The 24,494-nt window shown below is 38.1% G+C and overlaps 1 protein-coding gene across 4 annotated transcripts in view; it reads right to left on the bottom strand.

Annotated features, from left to right (window-relative positions):
- Positions 1–687: 687 nt before the first annotated feature.
- Positions 688–24,494, bottom strand: part of MIA2 (MIA SH3 domain ER export factor 2) — a 77,617-nt gene continuing 53,810 nt past the window's right edge. For 2 of the 4 annotated variants that reach the window (XM_075530981.1, XM_075530980.1), the window contains exons 16-24: positions 23,983–24,018; positions 22,522–22,589; positions 20,984–21,066; positions 19,249–19,377; positions 15,628–15,786; positions 14,561–14,683; positions 2,571–2,629; positions 2,244–2,472; positions 690–1,240 (exon numbers count right to left, since the gene is read on the bottom strand). In XM_075530981.1, the coding sequence (XP_075387096.1) occupies positions 1,074–1,240; positions 2,244–2,472; positions 2,571–2,629; positions 14,561–14,683; positions 15,628–15,786; positions 19,249–19,377; positions 20,984–21,066; positions 22,522–22,589; positions 23,983–24,018 (1,053 nt within the window). In that variant the 3' untranslated portion in view covers positions 690–1,073. Of the gene's footprint in view, positions 1,241–2,243; positions 2,473–2,570; positions 2,630–14,560; positions 14,684–15,627; positions 15,787–19,248; positions 19,378–20,983; positions 21,067–22,521; positions 22,590–23,982; positions 24,019–24,494 lie in introns of all 4 variants that reach the window. The other 2 variants (XM_075530983.1, XM_075530982.1) reach the window with 2 other exon arrangements.

The raw sequence follows: 24,494 nt of genomic DNA on the forward strand, positions 1-24,494 counted from the left end.
TACATACTTGACTTAGGAAAAATTACTATAATGATATTAAATTCAAAATGATGAAACATGGCCTCCATGCTTTTATCCTATAGTAAACCTCAACATTCTCTAAAAGAACCTTCAGTATCTTCCCAATGAGGACAAACAAGTTATAAAGCTATAGGACTACAATTGATATATGTATATATATGGATTGTGATGAGAGTTGTATGAGCCCCTAATAAAATGTTTTTAAAAAATTAAAAAATAAAGGCTCAAGTAAAAGGTAAATGTTTTGAGAATAATGATGGCAACAAATGTACATGTTTTTGACACAATGGATGTATGTATGGATTGTGATAAGAATTGTACGAGCCCCCAATAAAATGATTTTTTTTAAAAAAGCTATAGGACAACCATTGACTTTAAGAAAAACCAAATTCTGAAAGGCACTGCTAGATAACATGCTGCTTTTCTTTAGAATATATAACCCAGTATTATTTTTTTTAAGATATTAATCTTTTGCTTTGAGTCATTTATGTCTATTTGCAAGAAAGAAGATATATTTTTGGTAAGATAATGGAATCAGAAAGAGCCATATAAAGCATTAGTCTTGAGCTTCCAGCTATTGAAAGAAGGAAAAAAACTAAGTAATGCATTAAGGAAAAATTAGATAATTTATTATTATAAATGCCAAACAAATCTTTAAACAATAAAATTTATTTAATTAAGCAACATTATTTTTCACATATGTCTACAACTGTAGTAAACAGAGTTCTTGGCATAAAGACACAGCCTTTGGAATTTAAAATATCCCCATATGGTAAGATTATGTATATGTATATAAAAAGCTCTATTATGTATATGATACTAGTTAATCAAATTAAAATAAGTATGCCACCTAGAATAAAATAAAATGGAAATAATTTACTCATAAGATTCATATGTAAATCATCTTTATTTACAAAATACTATCCTGAGAATTATAATTCCATTAAGCTTCAATTTGAGCAAAAGTATAATCACTTAAGTAACAGTAGTTACTTAAACTGAAAATGAGAGACACGTCAAAATTACTTTTGAAGAAGAGACCGAGACCGCTGTCAAGTTTCTTGCGGTGGATCTGGGGGTTCAGTAGTAGGCTCATTTGAAGGAGGAATCGGCCCTGGAGGGAATTCACTTCTACTTTCAGGATGTAGACGTGGGGGGTAAAACCCAGGTCTTAGGGGGAGATAGGGAGGAAAACCCCTCGGTGAATAGACATTTCTCACTGTTCAAAGAGAGAAGTAAGAGAGAGTTTTAAACGTTAAGGATCTGTACTGCAGTCCTGACAAATCATTAATTTAAAACTTCTAACACCTATCTTTATGCTCATAAACAGATAAAATAATTACTTGAGCAAATTTATTTTTACAACTTTGAGGAAAACATAGTCTATCCAACTATCCATTAGAGAGAATAAATTTTATACATAATGCAAATCTAACACCTTAACATTTTAAAATAGAGGGGAGAATATTTCAGAACAGAGGAAACTTACTTTATGAAAGTTTTAAGATTCACCAGATTTAAAATTCAGATCACTGTTTCCCAAATTCTAATTTTACACTTTAAAAGATTTCTAATCATATCAAAGACTGTATTGAAATTCTCCAAACAGCTCATTTTAGTTCACCTTCAATTTTTGAAATAGAGGAACAAGGGAACGAAAAACTACCTCAAGCACATGCTCTTTTGCCCAGTGTTTGTAACCATGTACTAATTCTTCGTAGACCTACAGTTCCACATAGCAGTGTATGGGTGTTAAAAAATAAAATTATTCTTTTTTTTTTCTTACGTGAGACTGTGAAAGAATTTCAACAAATGCACAAACAAGCCACACATGACAAATATATCTCAGGATTTTGTGAAGTAAAACCACATGGTAAGTTCTCAAACTAAAAATACTGTAGTCAGTAATTACAATGCTAAAATACAATGATTTTTGCCAGTTGCCACAGTAACCAGTATCTATCAAATGAGACATAAATAATTTTAGTCTTAACATAAACTGTTTCAAAACACTAATGATTTTTTTTGACGAGTTAAATGCACATATTAGTAAACTCTATCTGAGCCTCGCCCTTCCCAATCTGGAAAAGCAATACTATGCTCACAGATCACGTGAGTCTTTTCTTCTACTACATTAGGTTAATAGATATTAAAATTAATACCCCGACTGACTGTTAAACACATATTCAGCTTTAAATTAAAAATGAAAGAAAAGGGCATACTTGCTAATGCAGGATGTGGTGGGCCAGGAAAATCCCTGGGTGGAAAAAAATCTCGGGGCACTCCGTACATGCTTGCGGGAGCCGGTGGAGGAAAGGGAGGTCCTCTTCTCATGAAGGGGCCCCTTGCGTCCACTGGAAACAGCGGAGCCCTGATTGGAGGGGAAGGTACAAACCCGGGTCCTGGGATTGCACTTTCAGCAGGGAGAGATGCATCAGGCATATGTAAACTCTACAAGAAAACGACAAATGATTATCACTAAAACCCGCAAAAGCCACAATCGTTATCCTCAATCAATACATGGGTAAAATTGAACTTTCAATACTTACACTGAGATCATCTTTGGGATCATTTTTACTAGATTCCATTTCTGAAGATACTGGCCCATCTAAACAAAGATTTCAATGAAAATATAATTAATCACTCTAATTTTGGAATATTCCCAAGTCACAAAAAAAATATTGTTTATTTTCCCACTTCCCTTGTCTGCACATAAACTAGCTTAATACCAGCATTCTGTGTTAAGGTCACAAGAGCAGTGTGAGGTCCATGGAAATATGGGGAGACTAAGGTTTGTGCAAAGGGATGGGATGATGGTTTCCCCAGCTAGTTCCTGGGCGATCCTGTCGCAGCAACGTCACAAAGATACCTATGGCTAGGAGGCAGCATTCCTCTCCCTGCTTCCTTTCTTTTCTCCCTATTTCTTTTCTCCTTCCTTATTCCTCCATCAGATAACACACTTTAGCAATTTGAATTTGGCTGTTTCTAAATAATGTTCATGGACATCATCATCAAGAATTGCTTCATCTGCACACCAGCCTACCCCGACACAATCGCTGAAGACAAAGCGGGTGCATAAGCAAATGCGGTGAAGAAAACTTATGGTGCCTAGCTGTCAAAAGATAGAGAATCTGGGGTCTTATAGGCTGGAAGATAAACAAAGGGCCTACATGGAAGAAACATACCAGCCTGTGAGATCACAAGGTGTCGAAGGGATCAGGTATCAGGCATCAAAGACCAAAAATTAAAATCATAGCATTGTGAATGAGGGGGAGTGTGGAGGGGACCCAGGGACCATCTGTGGGAAATTGGACATCCCCTTGCAGAAGGGCTGCAGGGAGGTGATGAGCCAGTCAGGGTGCAGTGTAGCAATGATGAAACATATAATTTTCTTCTAGTTCTTGAATGTTTCCTCTCCCCCCACTATCATGATCCCAATTCTACCTTACAAATCCGGCTGAACCGGAGGATGTGCACTGGTACAGAAAGGAACTGGAAACCCAGGGAATCCAGGACAGATGAACCCCTCAGGACCAGTGGTGAGAGTGGTGATACCGGGAGGGTGGAGGGAAGGTGAGGGAGAAGGGGGGAACAGATTACAAGGATCTACATATAACCTCCTCCCTGGGGGATGGACAGCAGAGAAGTGGGTGAAGGGAGATGTCGGATGGTGTAAGATATGACAAAATATTAGTAATTTATAAATTATTAAGGGTCCATGAGGAAGGGGGAATGGGAAGGGAGGGGGAAAATGAGCTGATACCAAGGGTCTAAGTAGAAAGCAAATGTTTTGAGAATGATGATGGCAACATATGTACAAATGTGCTCGACACGATTGATGTATGGATTGGAATTAGTTGTACAATAAATGATTTTAAAAACTGCTTCATCTCTGGGAACATCCCTGCCTCTCGTGTACATGTCTCATTTACGTCCTCCATTACATCTGCTGGTGGAGGCACTGAGACTTCCAGTCCTCTACCCTGTTCTCGTTTCCTTCCTTCTTCACTCATTTCCCTAACTCGATCCCAAAATTCATCCCTTAAGCCAGTCATTAAGTTCCTCACCTACTGCTCATTTTCCATGTTTGACACTGTCAAGCACAGCTCAACCCAGCTCTCACCTGCACTTTGTCGGTGCCTGTGGACGCCACCACTACAGGCTGTGGCTCTCCAGTGTCCCTTCAGCTGCACACTTGGTACCCCAGCCACTTACAGCTCTCCTAACTTCCTGTGACCAAGCTGACAACCATGTCTGCAACTGTATCCCTCTAACTTTTCTTCTTCCTCCCATTATGGAAAAGGCTCCTTCCAGCCAATCTGTGTCTCTGGCCTGTGCTGAGAACCCCGCTCCTCCAGCCTCCTCTGAGACGCTCCTCTCAGTTGGCTTCCTCCTCCCTTCGGGCAAGATCCATTTTAGCAAATCTCTCCCAACTGCTTCTTAAAATTGAGAGCGCCAATCACAATCCCCCTTCAACTACCTCTTATTCACAATCCAGGGGTGTTCCATATACATTGTTCAGAATTCCTATATTAGTCGTTATTTTACTGAAATGTATAGGGTCACTGTGAGTTGGAAGTGGCTTGACATTACTTTGTTGTTGTTTTTTATTTGTAACATCCACTACTCCAGTGAATTTATTTTCCCAAGATTGTACTTTGTTTGGGGGGAGGGGTATTTTTCAAAAGACTTATTATTGGTCATGAAAAAAAATAGATTCCCTAAATGGCGCAACTGGTTAAGCAATTGCTAGCCAAAAGTCTGGTGGTTGGAACCCACCCCGAGGCACTCTGGGTTTGCTTCCCAAAGGCCGTCGTTTGAGAAGTCCGTGCATGGTTTCGCTCTGCATACTTGAGGGGCTGCCAGTGAGTCGGGATTGATTGGACAGCAGCTAACAACGGTCCTAACTTTAACTCCTGACACTTCAGCGACTCGCAGCCTTCAGAATTTCTCCCATTGCTGTACTTCTGAAGATACTACTTCTCAGTCTTTCTGAAGGCTTCTATCTCGCCCTCTAACTATTCCTAAATGATGACGCTTAGTCCTATTCTCCTCTCATTGCGTCCTTGGGAAATCCCAATGACTCCAACAACTTTTACTTACATACGCTGCCAACCCCGGACCGAAGCAGCACAGCTGAAGTGCCTGGGTCCACTTAGACGAGCTGTGTCACACCAATCATCTCTAGAACAGCGTGTCTCTTCAGTAAACTGAGTAGTGCTCCAAATGGTGGTCCCTGGCCAATCTCCCATATTTTTCACCATGTTTGGTGCAATACCATAAAGTCTGAATAGAATTATGGGACTCATGTGGAATGCCACTAGTGATGCTGCAAGGGCTCCTAAGCAGCAAGAAAGGTCATGACATCATAGAAAAAGTGGAACTTACTGATCTGTATCTTAAATTGAGGTCTGCAAAGAAGGGCAAGCATGATGGTGGAGCAAGAGGAAAGTAAAAGGAAACAGAGGAAAGATCTTGGAAGCCAAGCTATGGATACCTGTATAGATATAGATGTGTACATATGTAAATACATCCATTCATAAAAATAGAGGTATAGACCTATGTACATATATTGATATGACAATACACTATGGTAGTGGGCGGACGTTGGGCCTCTGCTCAAGCCCTGCCTCAAGAATACTTTGTTCTAACAACATGGCATTCGGTGTTGCTCACCCTTCCAGCACAATCACTGAAGACAAAGCGGGTGCATAAGCAAATGTGGTGAAGAAAGCAGATGGTGCCCAGCTATCAAAAAGATACAGCATCTGAGGTCTTAAAGGCTTGAAGTTAAATAAGCGGCCATCTAGCAGAGAAGCAACAAGCCCACATGGAAGAAGCAAACCAGCCTGTGCAATCATTAGGTGTCAACAGGATTGGGTAACAGGCATCAAGTGATCCAAAACAAACAAACAGAACCATATTGTTGAGAATAAGGGGGCTCAGAGCAGAGATCCAAAACCCATCTGTACACAATGGAACATCCTCTCAGAAAGGGCCACAAGGAAGGGATGAATCAACCAGGGAGCAGTATAGCACTGATGAAACACAATCTTCCTCTGGTTCCTTGAGGCTTCCTCACCCTGCACTATCATGACCCCAGTCCTGCCTTTCACTGCAGGTATGTACACAGGTACAGATCAAAGGTCACGACACAGGGAGTCCAGGAACAGTAATGGGAGTAGCGATACCAGGAAAGTAGGAGGAAGGTGAAGGAAGGGGGAACCGATGGCAATGACAGACACAATCACACATACTCCACAAAGGGGATAAACAACAGAAACCGTGAGGGAAGGGAGATAGCGATTGGTATATGAAAATAACAATAATTTATAATTTACCAAGGGGTCACGAGGTGGGAGTGGGGAGTGAGGGGGAAAAGAGGAACTGATACCAAGGGCTCAAATAGAAAGTGTTTAGAAAATAATGGTGGCAACATATGGACAAATACACTTGATAAACTGATGTATAGGTTGTTATGAGAGCGCAAGAGCCCCAATAAATGATCTCTTAATAAAATAAAAATTCATATACAAAAAAAATTAATTGAGGTCTATAGTTGTGATTCCCTGCCATTCAAGATAAATAATCCAACTTAACAACCACTGTATTAAAAATAGTTGTGTAAAAAAAAAAGTTGTGACTGTTGCTACAGCTATGCCAGCACACACAAAAACTTTGCACATCTCATCATGAAAATGCAGCTTTCATGTGGGTGCAGTATATAACATGTAACATACAAAATGCATGCTAACAGCAGGGCTTTCAGTCCATAAGAGGCTGTTAGCAGTTAATTTGGGAGGAAATAAAAAGACTCGATTGCATGGGGGGGAGGGTGTCCCTAACCCTAAGCTATGCAAGGGTCAAGTGAATTATCCTGATGACTTCTGGACATACAGTTCAGGTCTGGGTAGCTTTGCCAGGACATAAAAGCTTGAACTGCCCACTTGAATATCCATGTAGGTATACAACAGATGCCAATAATTTTTTAAGTTCAAAATGATACTCAGAATCTTCTCTGTCAAATTTGCTACTGCAAGCTTGTTCTTAAGTCTCAGAACAAGGAATGGTACTTCCTTCCATCGAGCCAAGTGCTACAGCCTGGGCATCAGCTAAGATTTCTTCTCTTTTTTTAAAAAAAGATTTCATCTCTTCTTTCATTTTCCATGTGCCTTCAATTATAAATCATCCCAATTCTACTTTCTTTGTTCACATCTATCCCTTTTACAAAATCATCCCCATTATTCAACAAGACAGCTGACACAGCTCCTGAAATTATCCTCCCCATAATCTTGACCCCTCAGCTCCAGTCTATTCTCCACAATGCAGCCTGAATAATTCTTCTAGAAGGCACATGTGACTATACCCTTCCACTGCAAAAAATGTGTCCCATTATCCTACAAATAAGGTCCAAATTTCTAAACATGGATTGCAAAATCTATTCACGGATTGCCTCTTCAGCAGCTTGTTTCAAAAGTCCCTGATTCATATTACATAAATTATTAAATTCTGAATCTCCTAGAATATATTTTAACCATTTTAGTACAGCAACTTCTTCCTTCCCTTCTTAGAGGATATCCCACTTCCTCTGAGAAGTCTTTCTTTACAGGCCCTCCCTTGACCCACTTCTACTTCATCTGGGTTAGTGTCCCCACATGGTACCGTCTTGTATTCGTTATTATGGTTGCCATGTACTCTGAGTCAGTTAAGAGTCACTAGGACTCAGAGGACATGCATACCTCAAGAGGCATCACAGATGTGTTCTAGACCACTGCAATAAAGCAGTGTGACGAAGAAGCCAACCACGTTTGTAGTCTGTTAAGTATGCAATCCACCACTGCCATCAAGTCGATTCTGACTCACATCAATCCTACACAGGGCTCCTGAGGATACAAATCTTTAGGAGAGGACATATGCTCATCTGTCCCCCATAGAAGGGATGGTGGGTTTGAAGCGTCAACTTTGTGGCTAGCAGTCTGACACTTACCCAGCAGTGTCATCAGGGCTTATTAAGTTACAACAGCATAATGAAGAAGTTTGAAATAGGATGAGAAATACCAGAATGTGGCAGACACACAAGTGGGCACATGCACGTATAAGCATTGTGTTGATGGCCTTGATTGACAGGAGTTGCTATAAACCTTCAATTTGTAAAACAAACCAAAAAACTCACTGTCCTTGAGTCAATGTTGACTCATAGTAACCCCCTGTGGTTGAGACTGTGACTGTTTACAGGAGTAAAAAGCCCAAGCCTTCACCCTCAGAACTGCTTGTGGTTTTGAACTGCCAGCCATATGGATTGCAGTCCAACATGTACCCACTACACCACCAAGGAAGCTCCTGTAGAATACACCATATCTGTAAAACACAACAAAGTGTAACAAGGAGGTACGCATGCTGAGCTCCTGGCCCCCCTGAAACCTAACCACCACCATAATGCCTGGCACATAGGAAGCAGTCAGTAAATATGCAGCGTCGTAATTACTGAGTCCATAATCTTCTCTTTCAATGCAGAATCGGGACTAAGACATGGCTCTGGATCCACACAGGCAGGAGTTCAAATCCTATTGCTTACAGACTTCCTAGCTAAGGTCTTGTGTACCTTTGGGGGGGCCTCAGTTTCTTGATGTATAAAATGCAGATAATGATGGTTTATACTTCTTAGGGACATTGTGAATATTAAAATAAAACAAACTTCATTTCTTTTTAAAAATGCATAATTTTGGAGAAACTCTACACAGCAAATTAAGTTCTCATTGATCAATTTTAAGCATATTTTAATGATGTTGGTTACACATTTCATAACATATCAGCATCCTCATTTTTTTTAAAATCATTTTATTGGGGGCTCATACAATTCTTATCACAATCCATACATACATCCATTGTGTCAAGCACATTTGTACATTTGTTGCCATCATCATTATGAAAACATCTGCCTTCTACTTGAGCCCTTAATATCGGATGCTCACTTTTCCCTCTCCCTCCCCACTTCCTCCTGAACCCTTCATAATTCATAAATTATTATTTTGTCATGTTACACTGTCCGATATCTTCCCTTGCCCACTTCTCTGTTGTCCATCACCCAGGGAGAAGGTTATACGTAGATTCTTGTAATCGGTTACCCATTTCCACCCCACATTCCCTCCACCCTGCGGGCATCGCCACTCTCACCACTGGTCCTGAAGGGGTCATCCACCCTGGATTCCCTGTGTTTCCAGTTCTTGCCTGTACCAGTGTACATTCTCTGGTCTAGCCAGATTTTTAAGGTAGAATTTGGATCATGATGGGGGGGAGTGGGGGAGAAGCATTTAAGAACTAGAGGAAAGTTGCATGCTTCATCGTTGCTACCCTGCACCCTGACTGGCTCGTCTCCTCTCCACAACCCTTCAGTAAGGGGGTGTCCATCAGCACCCTCGCTTAATTCCAGTCTGGTAGTTCTGTTCCTTTTCATCTTTGATCTAGGGCAAATGGTGACGGCAAGGCCTCATTTAGACGACTGTACGAAGAATCACAGTGCTAGTGATTTTGTGACAGTGACCTCTGGGAGTGGCGTGAGTGGCAGGTTTAAAGGATGTACCACGGTAATGCTTTGGGGAAGTCCCTCTTATCTTTGCTGTTACAAACACACTCTTAATCCTGAAGACTACTTTCTTCTGTGTGTTTGGTTACAAATGTGGTGACCAAAAATTTATCTTAGATGGCAACTCACAAGCTTTTAAGACCCTACATGCTATTTACAACATTGTCTTTATAAACCTAATTCCTGCCCCCCAAAGCTATCATCCTAAACCTTCAAACCCATTAGCCCAATTATGTGAAGTGTTTGATGATATATAAATCTCCATAACCATATGCAGCACAAACATGTCTATCTGTTTGTATACAGGAGCTCTGGTGACATAGTGGCCATATGTTGGGCTGTGACCTTTGAGGTGAGCAGTTCAAACTCCTCGGGAGAAAGACAAGGTTTCCTACTCCAGTGTAGACAGATGCCGTCTCTGAAACCTCACAGGGACAGTTCTACCGTGCCTACAGGATCTCTGTGTGTTGGTGTTGACTGGATGGCAGGAGAAGTATCACAGATGCCCATCACCAAAACTAGTGTCCACTATCTAGAAAATGATTGCTCCTTCACTCTCTCACATCCCTGCTAACAAAGAAGATTGCTTTCTTGCACAATCAGAACGTATTACTAGAGTCCGTCCCAGTTCCTACATGCATGGCATGTTTAACATCTCTTTCATCAGTGGATGCTGCAGACAAGTTCTCTCAGTAATACATTGGTCTTGGCCTCGTGAAGGCGCCTTCCAAAAACACAAAACTTTTGTGGCATAGGCAAAACGTGTAGGTCACAGCTAATAGCAAATGTTTAACAAAACCTGTCTTCCCAAACCACTGAAGCTTTGCTACACTTAAAGAAATCTGCTTCAGTTTTTAGCAGAACAAATGTTTTCGGGAAGGTCAGAGACTTCAAAGATGAACTCAAAGAAGGAGGGCAAAACCATCAACCTTGACCAAAAAGAGAAAAAGACACTGACTGGAGTACAGGAACTGGAGGAAGAAGACCGTAGAACTACCATTAATTTGATAGCTATTTTAAGTGAGCCTCAGAAGCTTTAAGCTCATGAGTTGCCAAAGGCAAGACACAAAGATCAGCTGACTCACAGAACTGATCTTCCCAGCAGTCTCTCAAGCAAAACCAAAGCTAAGGAAGTGTTATGGAACAAATTAACCGGAGATGGGTTGATCTAACAATTTCTGATCTAAAGAGCAAAGTTCAATAAAGACTGGGGTCTTTCACAGGGCCAGTTAAATCATAACAGAGAGTTCCGTTCAAAAGGTACGGCAACTGGTTTTTATGATTCCAAAAAGGTAACTTTGGTGTGTTTTTCCCCCAAAACCAAGGACAATCATGGGAGCAAACATCAAATTTCTGGCTTGGATGGAAGAATGGTGAAATCGCTGATGCTTTATCGAAGCATATGGAGACAATGCCCACACCCCTCTCACCCCCACCACCAAATCAAAAGTTTACAAATGGATAATCCACTTTAAGAGAGATGAGCTGGTGTTTAAGATACAGCCACAGCAGCAGACCATTCACATAAATATACAATGAAATCATTGCTACTGTTCATGTTCCAATTGATGAGAACCAGCAATTAATGGCAGAAACAACAGCCAACACCTTTGCCATCTCAGTTGGTTCAGTTTACACAACTCAGAAGGAACAATTAATTAGCTGAGTAAACTTTCCAATGGATGAGTGCCAACAGGGTTGTGTCCCGGTCAGCTGTACACAATAGCAGAACTTTCCATGGAAATTTCAAACAACAGGATCAAGATCCTAAAGCATGTCCCGGAAAAATTAGAACAGGAGATGAAACACATGACTTCACCAGTGCAAGCCGAAGACCAAGTACAAAGAGCAATGGATACCAAAGGTGGGAATAGTCCAGCAAAGCAAAAGCAGGCTTATCAAGAGCAAAGGTTTTTGTGATACTCAAAGCCGTTTGCTTGGTGACTTTCTGGAGGATCACAGAATACCTGCTTATGGTGAGAGTTAGCCAAAGCGTTAGCAGGAAGCACCTGAGAAACCGTCACCACAACAAAGCTCTTGCTCACTCCACTCATCAAACAAGGGCAATTTTGCAAGAATTTTAAGGGAAAAAATCATGAGGCATCTACCTTACTGTTCTAACTCAGCTGCTGGGTTTTTTTTAAATCATTTTATTGGGGCTCTTACAACTCTTATCACAATCCATCTATCCATTGTGTCAAGCACTTTTGTACATTTGTTGCCATCATCATTCTCAAAACATTTGCTTTCTACTTGAGCCCTTGATATCAGCTCCTCATTGTTCCCCTCACTACCCCCTTCCCCATGAACCCTTGATAATTTCTAAATTATTATTATTATAACTTAGCTTCTTCTGACTTGTTTGCTACACTTGAGAAAAATATTTAAAAGACTTCCATTTTCATTCCATTAAAAATATGTTTTAAACTGTAATGATATGGTTAAATTGCCAGGACTCAGTTCTTTAAGGATAGGCTAAAAGACCGGCATCATCACTTATAAACGTGCCTTAATCGAGATTTTGTTGAAAAGCTTCTATCTTTTCATTCCTTGTTTCCATAACTGCTAATGTCTTCTCACAGAACATGTTGAGAAATCCTCCTCGGTCTTTCGGACTGCACAGTGCTCCCATGTGTGTCTGTGCCAGTTTATTCATCCATCTGAGGTTGAGCAGTGGTTTGCATTTTTACTACTGTAATGCTACACTGAGCAGACTAAGGGGCTAAACAAGCAAACAAACAAACCCTCACTTCCCACTCGGGGCAGCCCTACACAGTGTCTACGCTGTGCGTCTTTCCGGGAGCAGACCACCTGGGCGTGCCAATCCGCAGCATCAGTCCAATGCCTGCCCAAGGGCACCCCAGGACTGCATTTAACAGTTATGCACGTACCCGCCCAAGTCCGTGGTTTTGGTTCTGGAGCGTACACACCTAGGACTAGGACTGCTGGATCATGGGATTTCTAGTTTTTGCTTTTCCAGAAGCATATACCATTTTCCAGCGGGACTAAGCCAATTTAAATCCCACCAGGACTGGGGCAGCATTCCAACCTCCCTGATAAATTGCCAGCATTTGTTGTTTTTCACTTTTTGTGATCAGTGCCATTTCTGTGCAGAAGTGAGATGGTCTCTCATTATGGTTTTGATTGGCACCTCTGATGCAAATGACTGTGAATTTTTTTAATGTGTTTGTTGGCCGCTTCGTGTGCTTGTTGGTCCTCTTTTGGTAAAGTGCTAAAGTCTCGCTCATTTTTGGAATTGGATGGTTTTTCTTTTTGTTGGTGAGTTGTGCGAGCACTCTACATATTTTAGAAATTAGACACTTAACAAATATATCAGACCATCCAACAGAAAATAATGTTTTCTTGGTATTCTGGTTTTAGGCTTATTCCTGAGATTATTTGGGGTGCGGATTCGGAAAACTACATTGGATAGATCACATCAATTCTAGTTTCTTAGATATTGAGGTAGTTTGTTTATTGCGCCAACCTGGCCGATAAACACATGTGGGGTTAACTGAAGGGCGGAGGGATAAATGGCTAGGTCAGCCTTGCCTTTTTAGTACTCGGGTCTCTTGCTTTGTGATGGTCGCACCAGGGTGCAGCTGCCTTAGCAGTTCCCTGCTTCAGTTGGCAAGGCTCACTTCTTGTAAGACATCCCTTAGAAGCCACATGGACCTACCCCGATTTTAATGTGTACAAGCCAATGGATAATTCCTGTTAAATATTTCAGAAGTGAGATTGACTCCCAAGCTTGAATTAATGAGAAAAACCATTTCAAAAGCCAAAAAAGAAAGAACTAACAATACTACCAAATCACAGAAATCCGTATCATGGTTTCATTTCTTTTCTCTATATTCTAAAAGATAACTTTTCTAAAAGAATATAGTTTTCAATTAGAGAATATATTCTTTCTTGAGATAACTTCCTATCAATAAATTTAAATTCTACTTAAATATGCATAATTTATATACAGAGAGAACTCTCGATTACCTGTTTATATTTTAACGTTAACTTCAGTTCGTATTGATACACAGGATACACATAATTCCTAGCCTCAGTACATAGCTATAAAGTGTTTTAAATTCAAGAATGCCTGGCAAATAATGGGTTGCCCAGTCAGTGTAAGCTAAATTTCTCCAAGCTTATAACATTGAAGCAAAGTACCCGATTATCCCATAAACAAAGAGTTTAATTCTTCTGATTAATTTTCATATATCTATTCATATTTGCTTGCCTTATTCCCTTGATTACTATGCAGGTGGAATTAAAAAAGGAAGTAAATCACGGAGCAGCGTTTGGCATCTAGTATAAAAATCGAGGCCAAACTCAATGCCATCGAGCCGATCCCAACTTCCAGGGCCCTGCTGTAAGGCAGGGGAGAGCTGCTCCTGCATGCTCCTACAGCTGCCACTCTGTGAGGACAGAAAGCCCTGTCTTCCCCTCTGGGGCAGTGGGTGGTTCAAAACTGGCCTTGCAGTTTGCAGCCTAGTGCGCAACCATTATGCCACCAGCACTCCTTGCTTCCTGGTACATGTAAAAAAATTTGTCATCAAGGTGATTCCAAATCACAGGTGCTCTAGAGAATAAAGTAGAAATGCTCTACAGCATTTCGGAGACTACAAATCTTTACAGGTGCAGACACCTCATTTTTCTCCTGTGGAGCATGCTAGAAGGCTCAAACCACAAACCTTTCCGTTAGAAACCCAATGCTTAATCCACTGAGCCATCAGGGCACTTTTAACCATGTTCATGATGCTCAAACCAATCGCCAAATCATATTCTGCAAAATGTATATGTAATATAACGAAAAATACCAAACCAGAAAGAAAGTTTTCAGGAAATGGATGCAGGCCTGAAGGGCTACTAAAATGCAATTACATTAGTCTTGTATTCAACTTTCAGACATTTAAGTGAGTCATGATTACAAAAAGCAAAATTCCAAAAAGTGCTTCTTACCTGCCTTATCCAAAGAAGGCATATTAAAACCTCTGAGCTCTGCTGGTCCAGAGAGTCTACCAGAATTAGAATGAAATCTATCTTGCCTTTGTGGAGGAAACGCTGGATCAGAATATGGTTGGCCTAGAAAATAATTTTTATAATACCTTTATTATTATGTTTTAAGATGTATACTTAAGTATAGTATAATATATAATGATATATTCCCTTGCTTCCAAAGAGATTGACCCATATTCTTAGGAGACATCAGTAAACAACTGTAGGAAAAGTTTTTCCTTTTAAAGTCTTTAACCATAAAAAAGTGATTAAAAACAATGAAATTACAAACTACATAAAAATTATTTCTGCCCACTCATCTTAAAGTCAACAAAAATATTAAAAAATCCTGCCAAGAGTAAGAGCATACTACCAAGTATTCACAGTAGGGCTAAATGACACCGAGGAACCCGGTGCTTTATGGCTGCAAGGTGGCTTGCTAACCTCAAGGTCAGCAGTTTGAAGCCAACTGTCACTGCGCAAGAGAAAGATGAGAGTTTCTAATCTCATAAAAAGTTAGCCACGGAAACCCACGGGCAGTTCTGCGCTACCACACAGGGTCGCCGTGAGGGGTCAGAAGTGACTCAATGGCAGTGTGTGGAAACAGACCCTACTGTGGGGAAACACAGAGTGCGTACGTACCAAGAGATTCCTGAAACTGGCAACTTATGAACTTATTCAAAGAAAAAGCTCCTCAAAATCTTACAATAAAGTCCACTGAGACTAGGGGTACAGTTCATTAATTCTTTTTATCATGGCTAACTTTTTTTACAAATAAATGTTAAAAAAAAAAACATTCATTTGGGGGCAAAACCAGCTTTCTGTAACATGAGCAATCATCCCTAATGATTCCACGTGGAGATTCGTATGTCACTGCTTTCCGATGCTTCACGATGAGTCAGAACGGACTGCACCATGCAAAGCAGCGCCATGTGTCATGTTTTCTCATGACGTGGCAACCCTGTTTTCTTTCACTGCTATACATTTCACAGACTAGCTACCTTGCACAGGTAAATACCCGGCTCACAAACCTGATGGCGGGATCATCATCCTCCGATCCTGCTCCCATGGAGGTGACAGGGAGCCAGTGTCAGAAGGGGCTCTGTGAGGATCAAGCAGCCTATCATAGTTTGTGTCTCCTCTTTCATTGGAAGTCTGCTGGTCCAAAAGACTCCCTGGACCTCTTGAGCCTAATGAAAGGAAAACATTACAATTCGCATTCATCTAAAATATTTCATTATGATGAGATCTATAAATAAATAAACCCAAGTATGTTTTAAAGTGTAAAACAAAGCTGTCCCTAAAAGCCATTAGATATATACCACTAAGACAAAAAAAGGAGAAAATTTTGCCAAAAATATAAACACTTGTATAAAATTCCTATTTAAATTCATCAGTCATCAAATCAAAACAAGTCACTAAGTTGAAACATGAAATCTGTGGTTCATTTATAAACTATAAAAATGAGGGGGAAAAGTAAACTGCAATAGAAGTATTCCTAATACTACATATAAAAATGAGAATGATTACTTTAAAACAATAACCTCAATAATTCTGCTACTAGTAAGTATAAAGTTTAGGATAACTCTATTGGAAATATCCTTAGATTAGCTTAAAAATCATACTATAAGCCAAATCTCAATGCTAATAATAAAACACTGTGCTTCTAGCTGATACCAAGGGCTCAAGTAGAAAGCAAATGTTTTGAGAATGATGAGGGCAACAAATGTACAAATGTGCTTAACACAATGGATGGACGGATGGATTGTGATAAGAGTTGTACGAGCCCCCAATAAAATTATTTTAAAAAGAAAATAAAGGACTGCCACACCCTTGGGCCTAAAAAACAAAAACAAAAAAAAATGATACTTCTGCCAAAACTAATTGTAAACAATGTGATCATAAACTTCACACCACCAGATAAAATTGGCTCTACAAGTACATGAGTCCTAGCAGTTTCTAAATAACAAATTCACCTCAAGAAAAGGTCTATAAGCTCTGAAGGTAAGTCTAATACAAGAATTTCAAAATCTGTAACAGCATTATTGGAGTAAATACTTCAAACAGGATAACAATCCTTGCATTAAAGAGAGGAGTGAATACCATTTAAATTTCCTTATATGACACTGAAGAATAATAACTTCATTTAAATCCCATATTCACTTAAAAAGAAAAATATAAATATCATGAAAGCATTCCATAAAAAAACATACTAATACCTCATTTATCTGTTATTGAGAGGGGAATGAGGTCTTCTCAAAATTAAATGTCCAGAAAACAAAAGCTTATTCCTTTCAATAGCTTAAAAAAAGTTTTTCAATAGAAGTCTTTCTAAAATGCTTTCCATAATTCAATACCTCCTTTAAGAGAGGAGACCAAAATTAATTTGACCTTTTCTTCGTAACTCGTGCAAATCAGTATAGACATTCACTTTTAAATATATAACCTTTTTAAAATTTTCCATCTATTACCTCATGTAGAATCATGTGGTCACTGACTTTTATACCAAGAAGTACACCTCAACCCTTCCTTAAACAAAACTAGATCCTGATCTCATGAAAAAAGAAAACTAGATCCTACTAAATGCCCCAAATCCATCCTTGTAGGTTGCTCAGCCCTCTACCAATCAGTTCGTTCGAGACAGTAGGTTGGATTCATCCGGAGGGAGACATTCTTCTAATTGCTTACATCCAGAGGACCAGAGCTAGAAGCAAACTAACTGCCCGGTGAAACTACAAACCTGAAAAATACTAAAGATCAAAGCTATTCAATCTGACCTAAATCTGACCTGCATTCACTTTGCTCTAAAATGAAGTGTTCCTTATAGTCAATCTTATTCAAAGAACTCATTCAAACTTTAAAATGTTTAAATCTAAAACAAGGAAGGGAAAGAAAGAGCCCTCTTCATCCTCCTTTGAGAGGTCACTTTCCACTCAAAGTGGTGTTTTAACGCCCACTGATAACTTACTTAGCATCTCTACAAACAGTAACACACACACACATTGTAAAGAAAGTAAGTAGGAAATGAAAGGGATTTAAACAGGAGAGGAGAAATGAAAAGTTTGGGGGGTTTTATTGGAAAATTATTTTTTACTCTTCAATAGACAAGCAATCCTTGACTTATGTAATTGAATTCCAGTTAGTCACATTTGTGGGTTTCCTAATAATATCTTAATTTCTAGGCCACATTGTCAGACTACATACAATCTCACATTTGTGGTGCATGAAATAACTTAATCTCAATCAGCATTCTTTTCTTAATGAAATGGAGTAGAACTGAAGAGAAAAAACTAATAGACTTCAGGAATGTCCAGCCAACATGAAAACGGTAAAATTAATCGGATTTCTACAGTGCTCGTGGCAAAGTTCTCCTAGGAACCAAGTGCTGGTGTGTAACTTGGTCCCTTTTCCCTCGGTGCTCTGGGGCCAATGCAAGCAGCACAAGCAAAAGCCCTCTGTGAGGTCTGTAGCGGAGACCAGGGGCTGGAGGAGCTGGCTCTAAGTGGAACAAACCGAAGATGGAGAGAGAGCTGTAAAAAGGCAATGGGCAAAAGGTGCATATCCTGTGACCAAAAATAGGAAACTAACTTTCCCGTAGTCTTTGAAAACCGTTTCAAAGGAAAAGTTTCCAAAACTGTTTAAGATAATGGCAGCTTCAATGGGGAAGTACTAGGGCTTCCTAAGAGGCTATTTTGAGGAGGAGTGTCTATTTGGATGTGTGTACTAGGTAGGCTGGGCTCAGCTGGTGATTTTCTGTAGACCTGTCACTAGATGTTCCCACCTCAGATTCAATCTGTTAAAAACACTGATAAAAAGGAGGGTGAGGACGCTTTGCTGTGGCAACAGCGCTGATAAAGCACAACCTTGGCACTGAAAACTAGGACTGGATTTTTAAATAAATAGGGGTATAAAATCTTTGAATTTTGCCACTACTCAAAGGAAAATTATAAGGCAATATGACAAAGTATAAGAGCTCAAAATAGAGAAAAACCACCGGTGCAGTTAAGAGTTTTCATTTAAAACATAAAGTTTTCAAAGGCAACCCATTTTGAGCAGGGTTAAGTGCTGACTGAATGAATATAGAAAGATCATCAGCCAATGCTTAGACTTGCGGTAGCTGCAAAAACCCTCAAAAACATGTAAGAAGCAGCACAAAGTTCAGTTAGTTTCTTACAACACTAGCAAATTGTTTGTTTCCTTAAAAGGTACCAGTCAAAACTCTGGCCACACTCACAGAAATAGCATTTACCTTCGGATATTTTATTTTTTAGAAAAAGGATCAATTATGGGCAGATTTAAAAGTCTACATTAAAATAGTGTTTTATCCTAATATAATTTTAGGATGGGTTAGTGTTATTATGTTTTATATATTCTTTAGAAAGTTTATAAAATAATTTTAAGTAAAAATTATGGGTTTAGAAGATATGCACTCAGTCCTTAAATCAAAATGCAATGTAATAACATAATTTTGAAGGAAAAAAGGATATTAATATTGGATGGCTGAGAGCTCCTTTTCCAAAAATGTAACCAGTAAGAAGTACAAGGAATGCCTGTATTTTCCAAAGATTTATTTCATAGGTCATTTTAAAAGTGAGGTGAAAATATAAAGGAAGGAAGAAATCTAGAGTAATAAAGATGTTTAAACAATATACCTCTTCCTCCTCCCCCTGGAAGCAAAGGTGAAAGTCTGAGTGGGCCCTCCAACAAAGTTGGAGGGGAGAGAAAAGCTCTCGTTTCAGATGAAGGTCGACCCAACGGTGAGGGACCATATGGGGAATGCTCTGGAATAGTTAAAACAGCATGTTTAAAGTCACGGTTTCAGTTAGCCAGACTGCAGAGTTAGAATCCCATTTCAACAATTTCCATCAGGTCATCATCCTATTGCCAAGTTCAGTTTCATTCAGGCCTGAACGATGCTTTGATTTGCTAAAATAGGCGAGAATGAAATATTTGGAACCCTGAGTTTTTAAAGTTTGTCTACCAAATGAACACCTTCATCAACAAAACTGATCCTCTTGGTAAGGAGTAGATCCAAATAGCCATACCATATTAAGCAAGAGGAGATTGGTGGGATTTGGGGGAAATGAGGTTAAGCTTTATATTGTGTTTCATGGTAGGATGTTCCAGATAATTTCAGCTAGTGAGGGTTGTAACATGGAAGGGTTCAGTTTAAATCAGGCCTTTATAGGCTGGGTTGGGCCATGAATTTTTGAAGTAAAGCTCAAATTTTGGAAATTACAAAAGTGTGCATCACACTCTAAAGCATTATAAGCTACTTTTGAATCATAACCAGTGGAAAATTAGTTTAAATGTATTAATGCATCAGATAAATCACTTTTTCTCTAATTCACATAACCAAGAGCCCTATCACTTTACAAACTTCACCATCTCCAAATAATGGTTACATTTCTAAAGATCAAAAAATAACAACCAAAAAAACACTTTAAATACCACAAAATTAACACTTTTATACTATTAAAATTTATTGAATGTAGCCTACACAAAATATAAATGCAGCTACCATAAAAGATCAAGGCATTCTACCCTCCTTGAGCCTTTCACATTATATTAAAGAAAAACTCCTGTCTAATATCCCTTCCACTCCAAAATTGGATAAATTTTGGAATGATAATAATCTGACACTTTTTAAATGTAGAAACATTTTTTAATTCTAGAAACATTTTCTTTTTAAAGAAATTTCATTCTCACAAGATAATTTTCATCTTTTCAAAGGTTGTGAAAATAAGACTCTATCAAAAGACTGGTGTTTTTTTTTTAATGCCTCATAAGCTTAATTCTAATTCAACTGAAAGTATTTTGAAAAACTTAAACAATTTTGATAATAACTACACAATTAAAGATGCTATTGAGTAATGAAATATTAAATGTGTTTCATACAACTAGCTACCTCATGGGGGTATGATGTAAGGCAATCAAATTCAAATTACTAGCATTTCCTTAACTTTTTAATTAATGCTTTTACACTTTCTCATCCTTTCATTATAATTCAGGCAAAAAGAAAGTAATGCGAAGTTACAGTGCTAATCTATTTAAACACTCTCACTCCTTCATTCTTCCAACAAATAGTTACTGAGTACCAACTATGTATGTATATCAAGCATTTTGTTTTTCAAGGAGCTTAAGGTAGTAAATATACACTATCTTAGAAAATCCAACTGAAAAAAGGAAGCAATAAATATGTTCACTATTGTTCAATAACAAAATCCAGAAGCTTGGGAGCAGCTGATGGGAGAACTCAAAATAGAACATCTGGCTCCAAATTCTAAAAAACTATAATGGTAACTTACACCAATAGAAACTGTATATAACATATACACACACATTTATATATTACACATACGAGAAAAGATTTCTTTAAAACACTACCTCTGCCAAACGTTGTATTTGTAACATCAAGTGCATAGAGATCTTTTTCTAAAAGTTCATATTTAAACTCTGCTTCAGTTAATCTGCAAATAAAGAACAAATATCTCTAAGTTACTCATTCAAGAAAAAGGCCATTGCCAAATACAAGTTACTCTTCAATATTTTATTGTCATCAGTAAAGAAATACACCTAAAATTCATCAAAACATCTTTACTTATCCCTTACTACTTGTTGGGGGTGACAGTTACCTCTTCCGCTTCGTGATAGTAAAGTTGTGTTGAGGTTTGGAATGTCTTTACTCCTTTTTCCGATTTAGAAGATAATTAATATTGTGTCACAAAATTAAAATTTTTAAATGGAGGGATCTCCAGTCAACCAGTTCAAGTCTCTCATTTACAACTGTGGAAACGGAATGTGTGTGTTTTAATGATTTATTCAGAGTGAGAAGAGCAGGGTTAACATGGAGTTCTGCAGTCATGTATGCTTTCCCCGGCCCTGTGTCCTGTCGGAGTCCAATCAGAGTACAAAATCAAAGTCTAATGAACTCACCCTACTCTTGCACAGAATCTTATTTCCTGATCTGAACTAGAACACTGAAAAACAGTCACTCATTCAGCCTTCATTTCTGAGAGGACAGAGACAGGCAGGAAGGCCACAACGAAGAGTGGAAAATGTTAATAGTCGATACAAGCCTTGGTTATCCTCAGAGAAAAACATTTACTCTCTGCTTCTATGGAACACTGTGTGCTTTCATTGTCCCTCTCATCTAATGACTGTAACGTAAGAGTCTGCAATACAATAAACCAAGGGGGTTCATTAGATTAAAATGCCTTTAAAAAGGAACTGAGAAAGATAATACACGTGTATTTTACACACATATCCACAAGAAATTCTGACACCCTAGAAAGTACTGTGCAAGAGATTTATCATTTATCTTTCCATCCATCTCACTCTCCCTTCACTTTCACTGCCGTAGGAAAATATTTTCAGTGGTTACCATGGGTGAAGGAGGAAGAATTTTACTTAGGGGGCATTGAGTTTATGTTAATAGTAGTAGAATTAATTGGAAAAGGCTGTCAATTAAGGTTGATATAATCAATGACACTGAATTATACATGTGGAGATTGTTGAACTGGAGAATGTTTCGTTGTGTACATTTTTGCCACAATTTTTAAAATTACACTAAAAACAAAGAGTACAGGGAAGAAGAAAAAGTTCTAAAATTGATTGTGGGAATAACTGTAAAAGTCTTCTTCTTATGACTGACCTACTGAATTGAATGATATGTACAAGTGCCAATAAAACTTTTTTTAAAAAGGAAGTATTTTACATTACACTTTTTACAGAAGATCTAGGAATAATTTTCTTCAAGTCAAGGATTTTAAACACACAAAATGAAAAGGCCACTCCTCGATATAGTAAGTAGAAATAGACACACTGTATTCACTGCAAGTTTTCTTGTTAATCCAAAATCAAATTTCTAAGACTAAAATAGCACGAGTTTTGTTTCATTTAAGTGCTCTACCTAAGATACTTACTTCTGTCTGTTGTTAGCATTTTCTTTTTTTAAATCATTCAAGTTTCTTTCAGTCGTCCGAGCTGCCAACTTAAACAAAATTTACAAAAATTAAAACTTATACACATTCAACATGAAGGATATACATAAATACCATAGCAAAGGGACAACAAATCTCAATATCACAATCATTTGAATATTCATTTCACTAAGGTAAAGTAACATAATATATATATATATATACAACTTAGAAAATTATTTGAAAAGGAATGGTTTCATAAACCAGAAAACATGATTCTAAAGAATGGTGAGGTTAGAGTTTAATCATGTACTTAACAATGAATGCTGTCATCTAGATACCAAAAATTAAAATCATTAGGTACGTTGAATAGCCAAATAACAGGACAAGGGCAAGGTCAGGGTAATAGGAATGTAGACTCAGTCATTATTCATGAGAGAAATCATTACAATTCCGTAAAATCAAAAAACCTTAAAACAGTTCCACATAGCATGATGGTATGCGCCATCTTTTTATAATATATACAATTCCAAGCAAGTTACATCCCAATGAAGCATATGTTATATAAATCATATTCCTAGAAAACCTTTACATTTGTAATCTTTTACCTTTGTTTATTGCACTTTTAAAAGTAAAATAAAAGTTTATTCTCATTTGTAGATTGTAGGAAACAAAACAAAACAAAAGTTAAGTTTGTAATAAATACCAAGATCCTGCAATATTCTCAAACAGTGGAGTGCAAATATCAGAGCTGGGAAGAATACCAATGTGTTCCAGCCATTCTGTGGATTCTCCAGACCAGAAACAACAGCCTGTAGCGTCTCAGACCCACCAAGTGTATGCAATCACATCCAGCATCCAAAGTTTGATTAAGGAACCATCATTTTTTATAAGTAAAATGAACTGGATTGTCAAATTTATGTTCATTGAATATTGTGAACAACATATATGAAAGGTGGCCAAAGAACGTTATATCTGAGTCCCTAATAAAATGTAAAAGAAAAGAGAAAAAAATGATTATGGCAAAGACTGTACAGATGTGCTTTATACAATTGATGTATGTATATATATGAACTGTGAAAAGAATTGTATGAGCCCCAATAAATTGTTAAAATTAAAAAATAAAAAAAATAAAAATTAAAAAAAAAAAACGTTATATGTCCTAAAATGGTGGTACTATGAATATCCTCACATCACCACGCCCAGGAAGATTATCAACTTTCAAAGCAGCGGTGTGCAAAAAGCAGAGAAGAAAAAAATCTAATCTTGTGAGTGACCGTGCTATAGCAAAGTACACAATTCACAGGAAACAGCATTTCACTACTCGTGAAATTGAAAGAAGTGGATTTTTTTTAAAGTGGATTTTTTTAATGCTACTTTTCCCCACCAAATTTAAATGAGCAGTGCATTTCTGAGAGAACAAAGTCTAATTTCATAAAATAATCTAAGAGAAATTAAACTTACCCAATTATCATGTGCTTTTTTCTCATGAGAAATAATCTGTAAAAGAAAGCCATTAAATATTATAGAAAAAAGTTTTCAATAATATCTGTATTTCAAAATAGTCGTTTTCAAAAACAGTCTATATTTAATTTAGAACATAATTCACAAACTCAAAATTCTTCCAGAGAGCTCTGAAAAGTTCAGTAGGCAACATTTTAAAAGCAAAATTTCCTATATGCAATGTAGCCCATATTTTTTAAGCAAACGTTAAATGAAGAGACAATTAGCATGTTTCCTAATACTTTCCCTTTACGTAGTGATCTATTTTAACAGGAGTTACCAATTAAGATAACTAATCCAGACTAAATGAATATGAGACCACCAATGCTGCTGACATGTACTTATTTCTGTGAAGTTCAGACATAGCATCATTAAACAAGGCATCTAATCCCAGAATCCTTAGCTCCTGGAAATATGCTACAGCCACATGACATATCTCAACAGAAGTGTTCAACTAGTTACTTACCTTTCCT

Source organism: Tenrec ecaudatus, chromosome 14 (genome assembly GCF_050624435.1).
Source record: "Tenrec ecaudatus isolate mTenEca1 chromosome 14, mTenEca1.hap1, whole genome shotgun sequence".
Taxonomy (NCBI): Eukaryota; Metazoa; Chordata; class Mammalia; order Afrosoricida; family Tenrecidae; genus Tenrec; species Tenrec ecaudatus.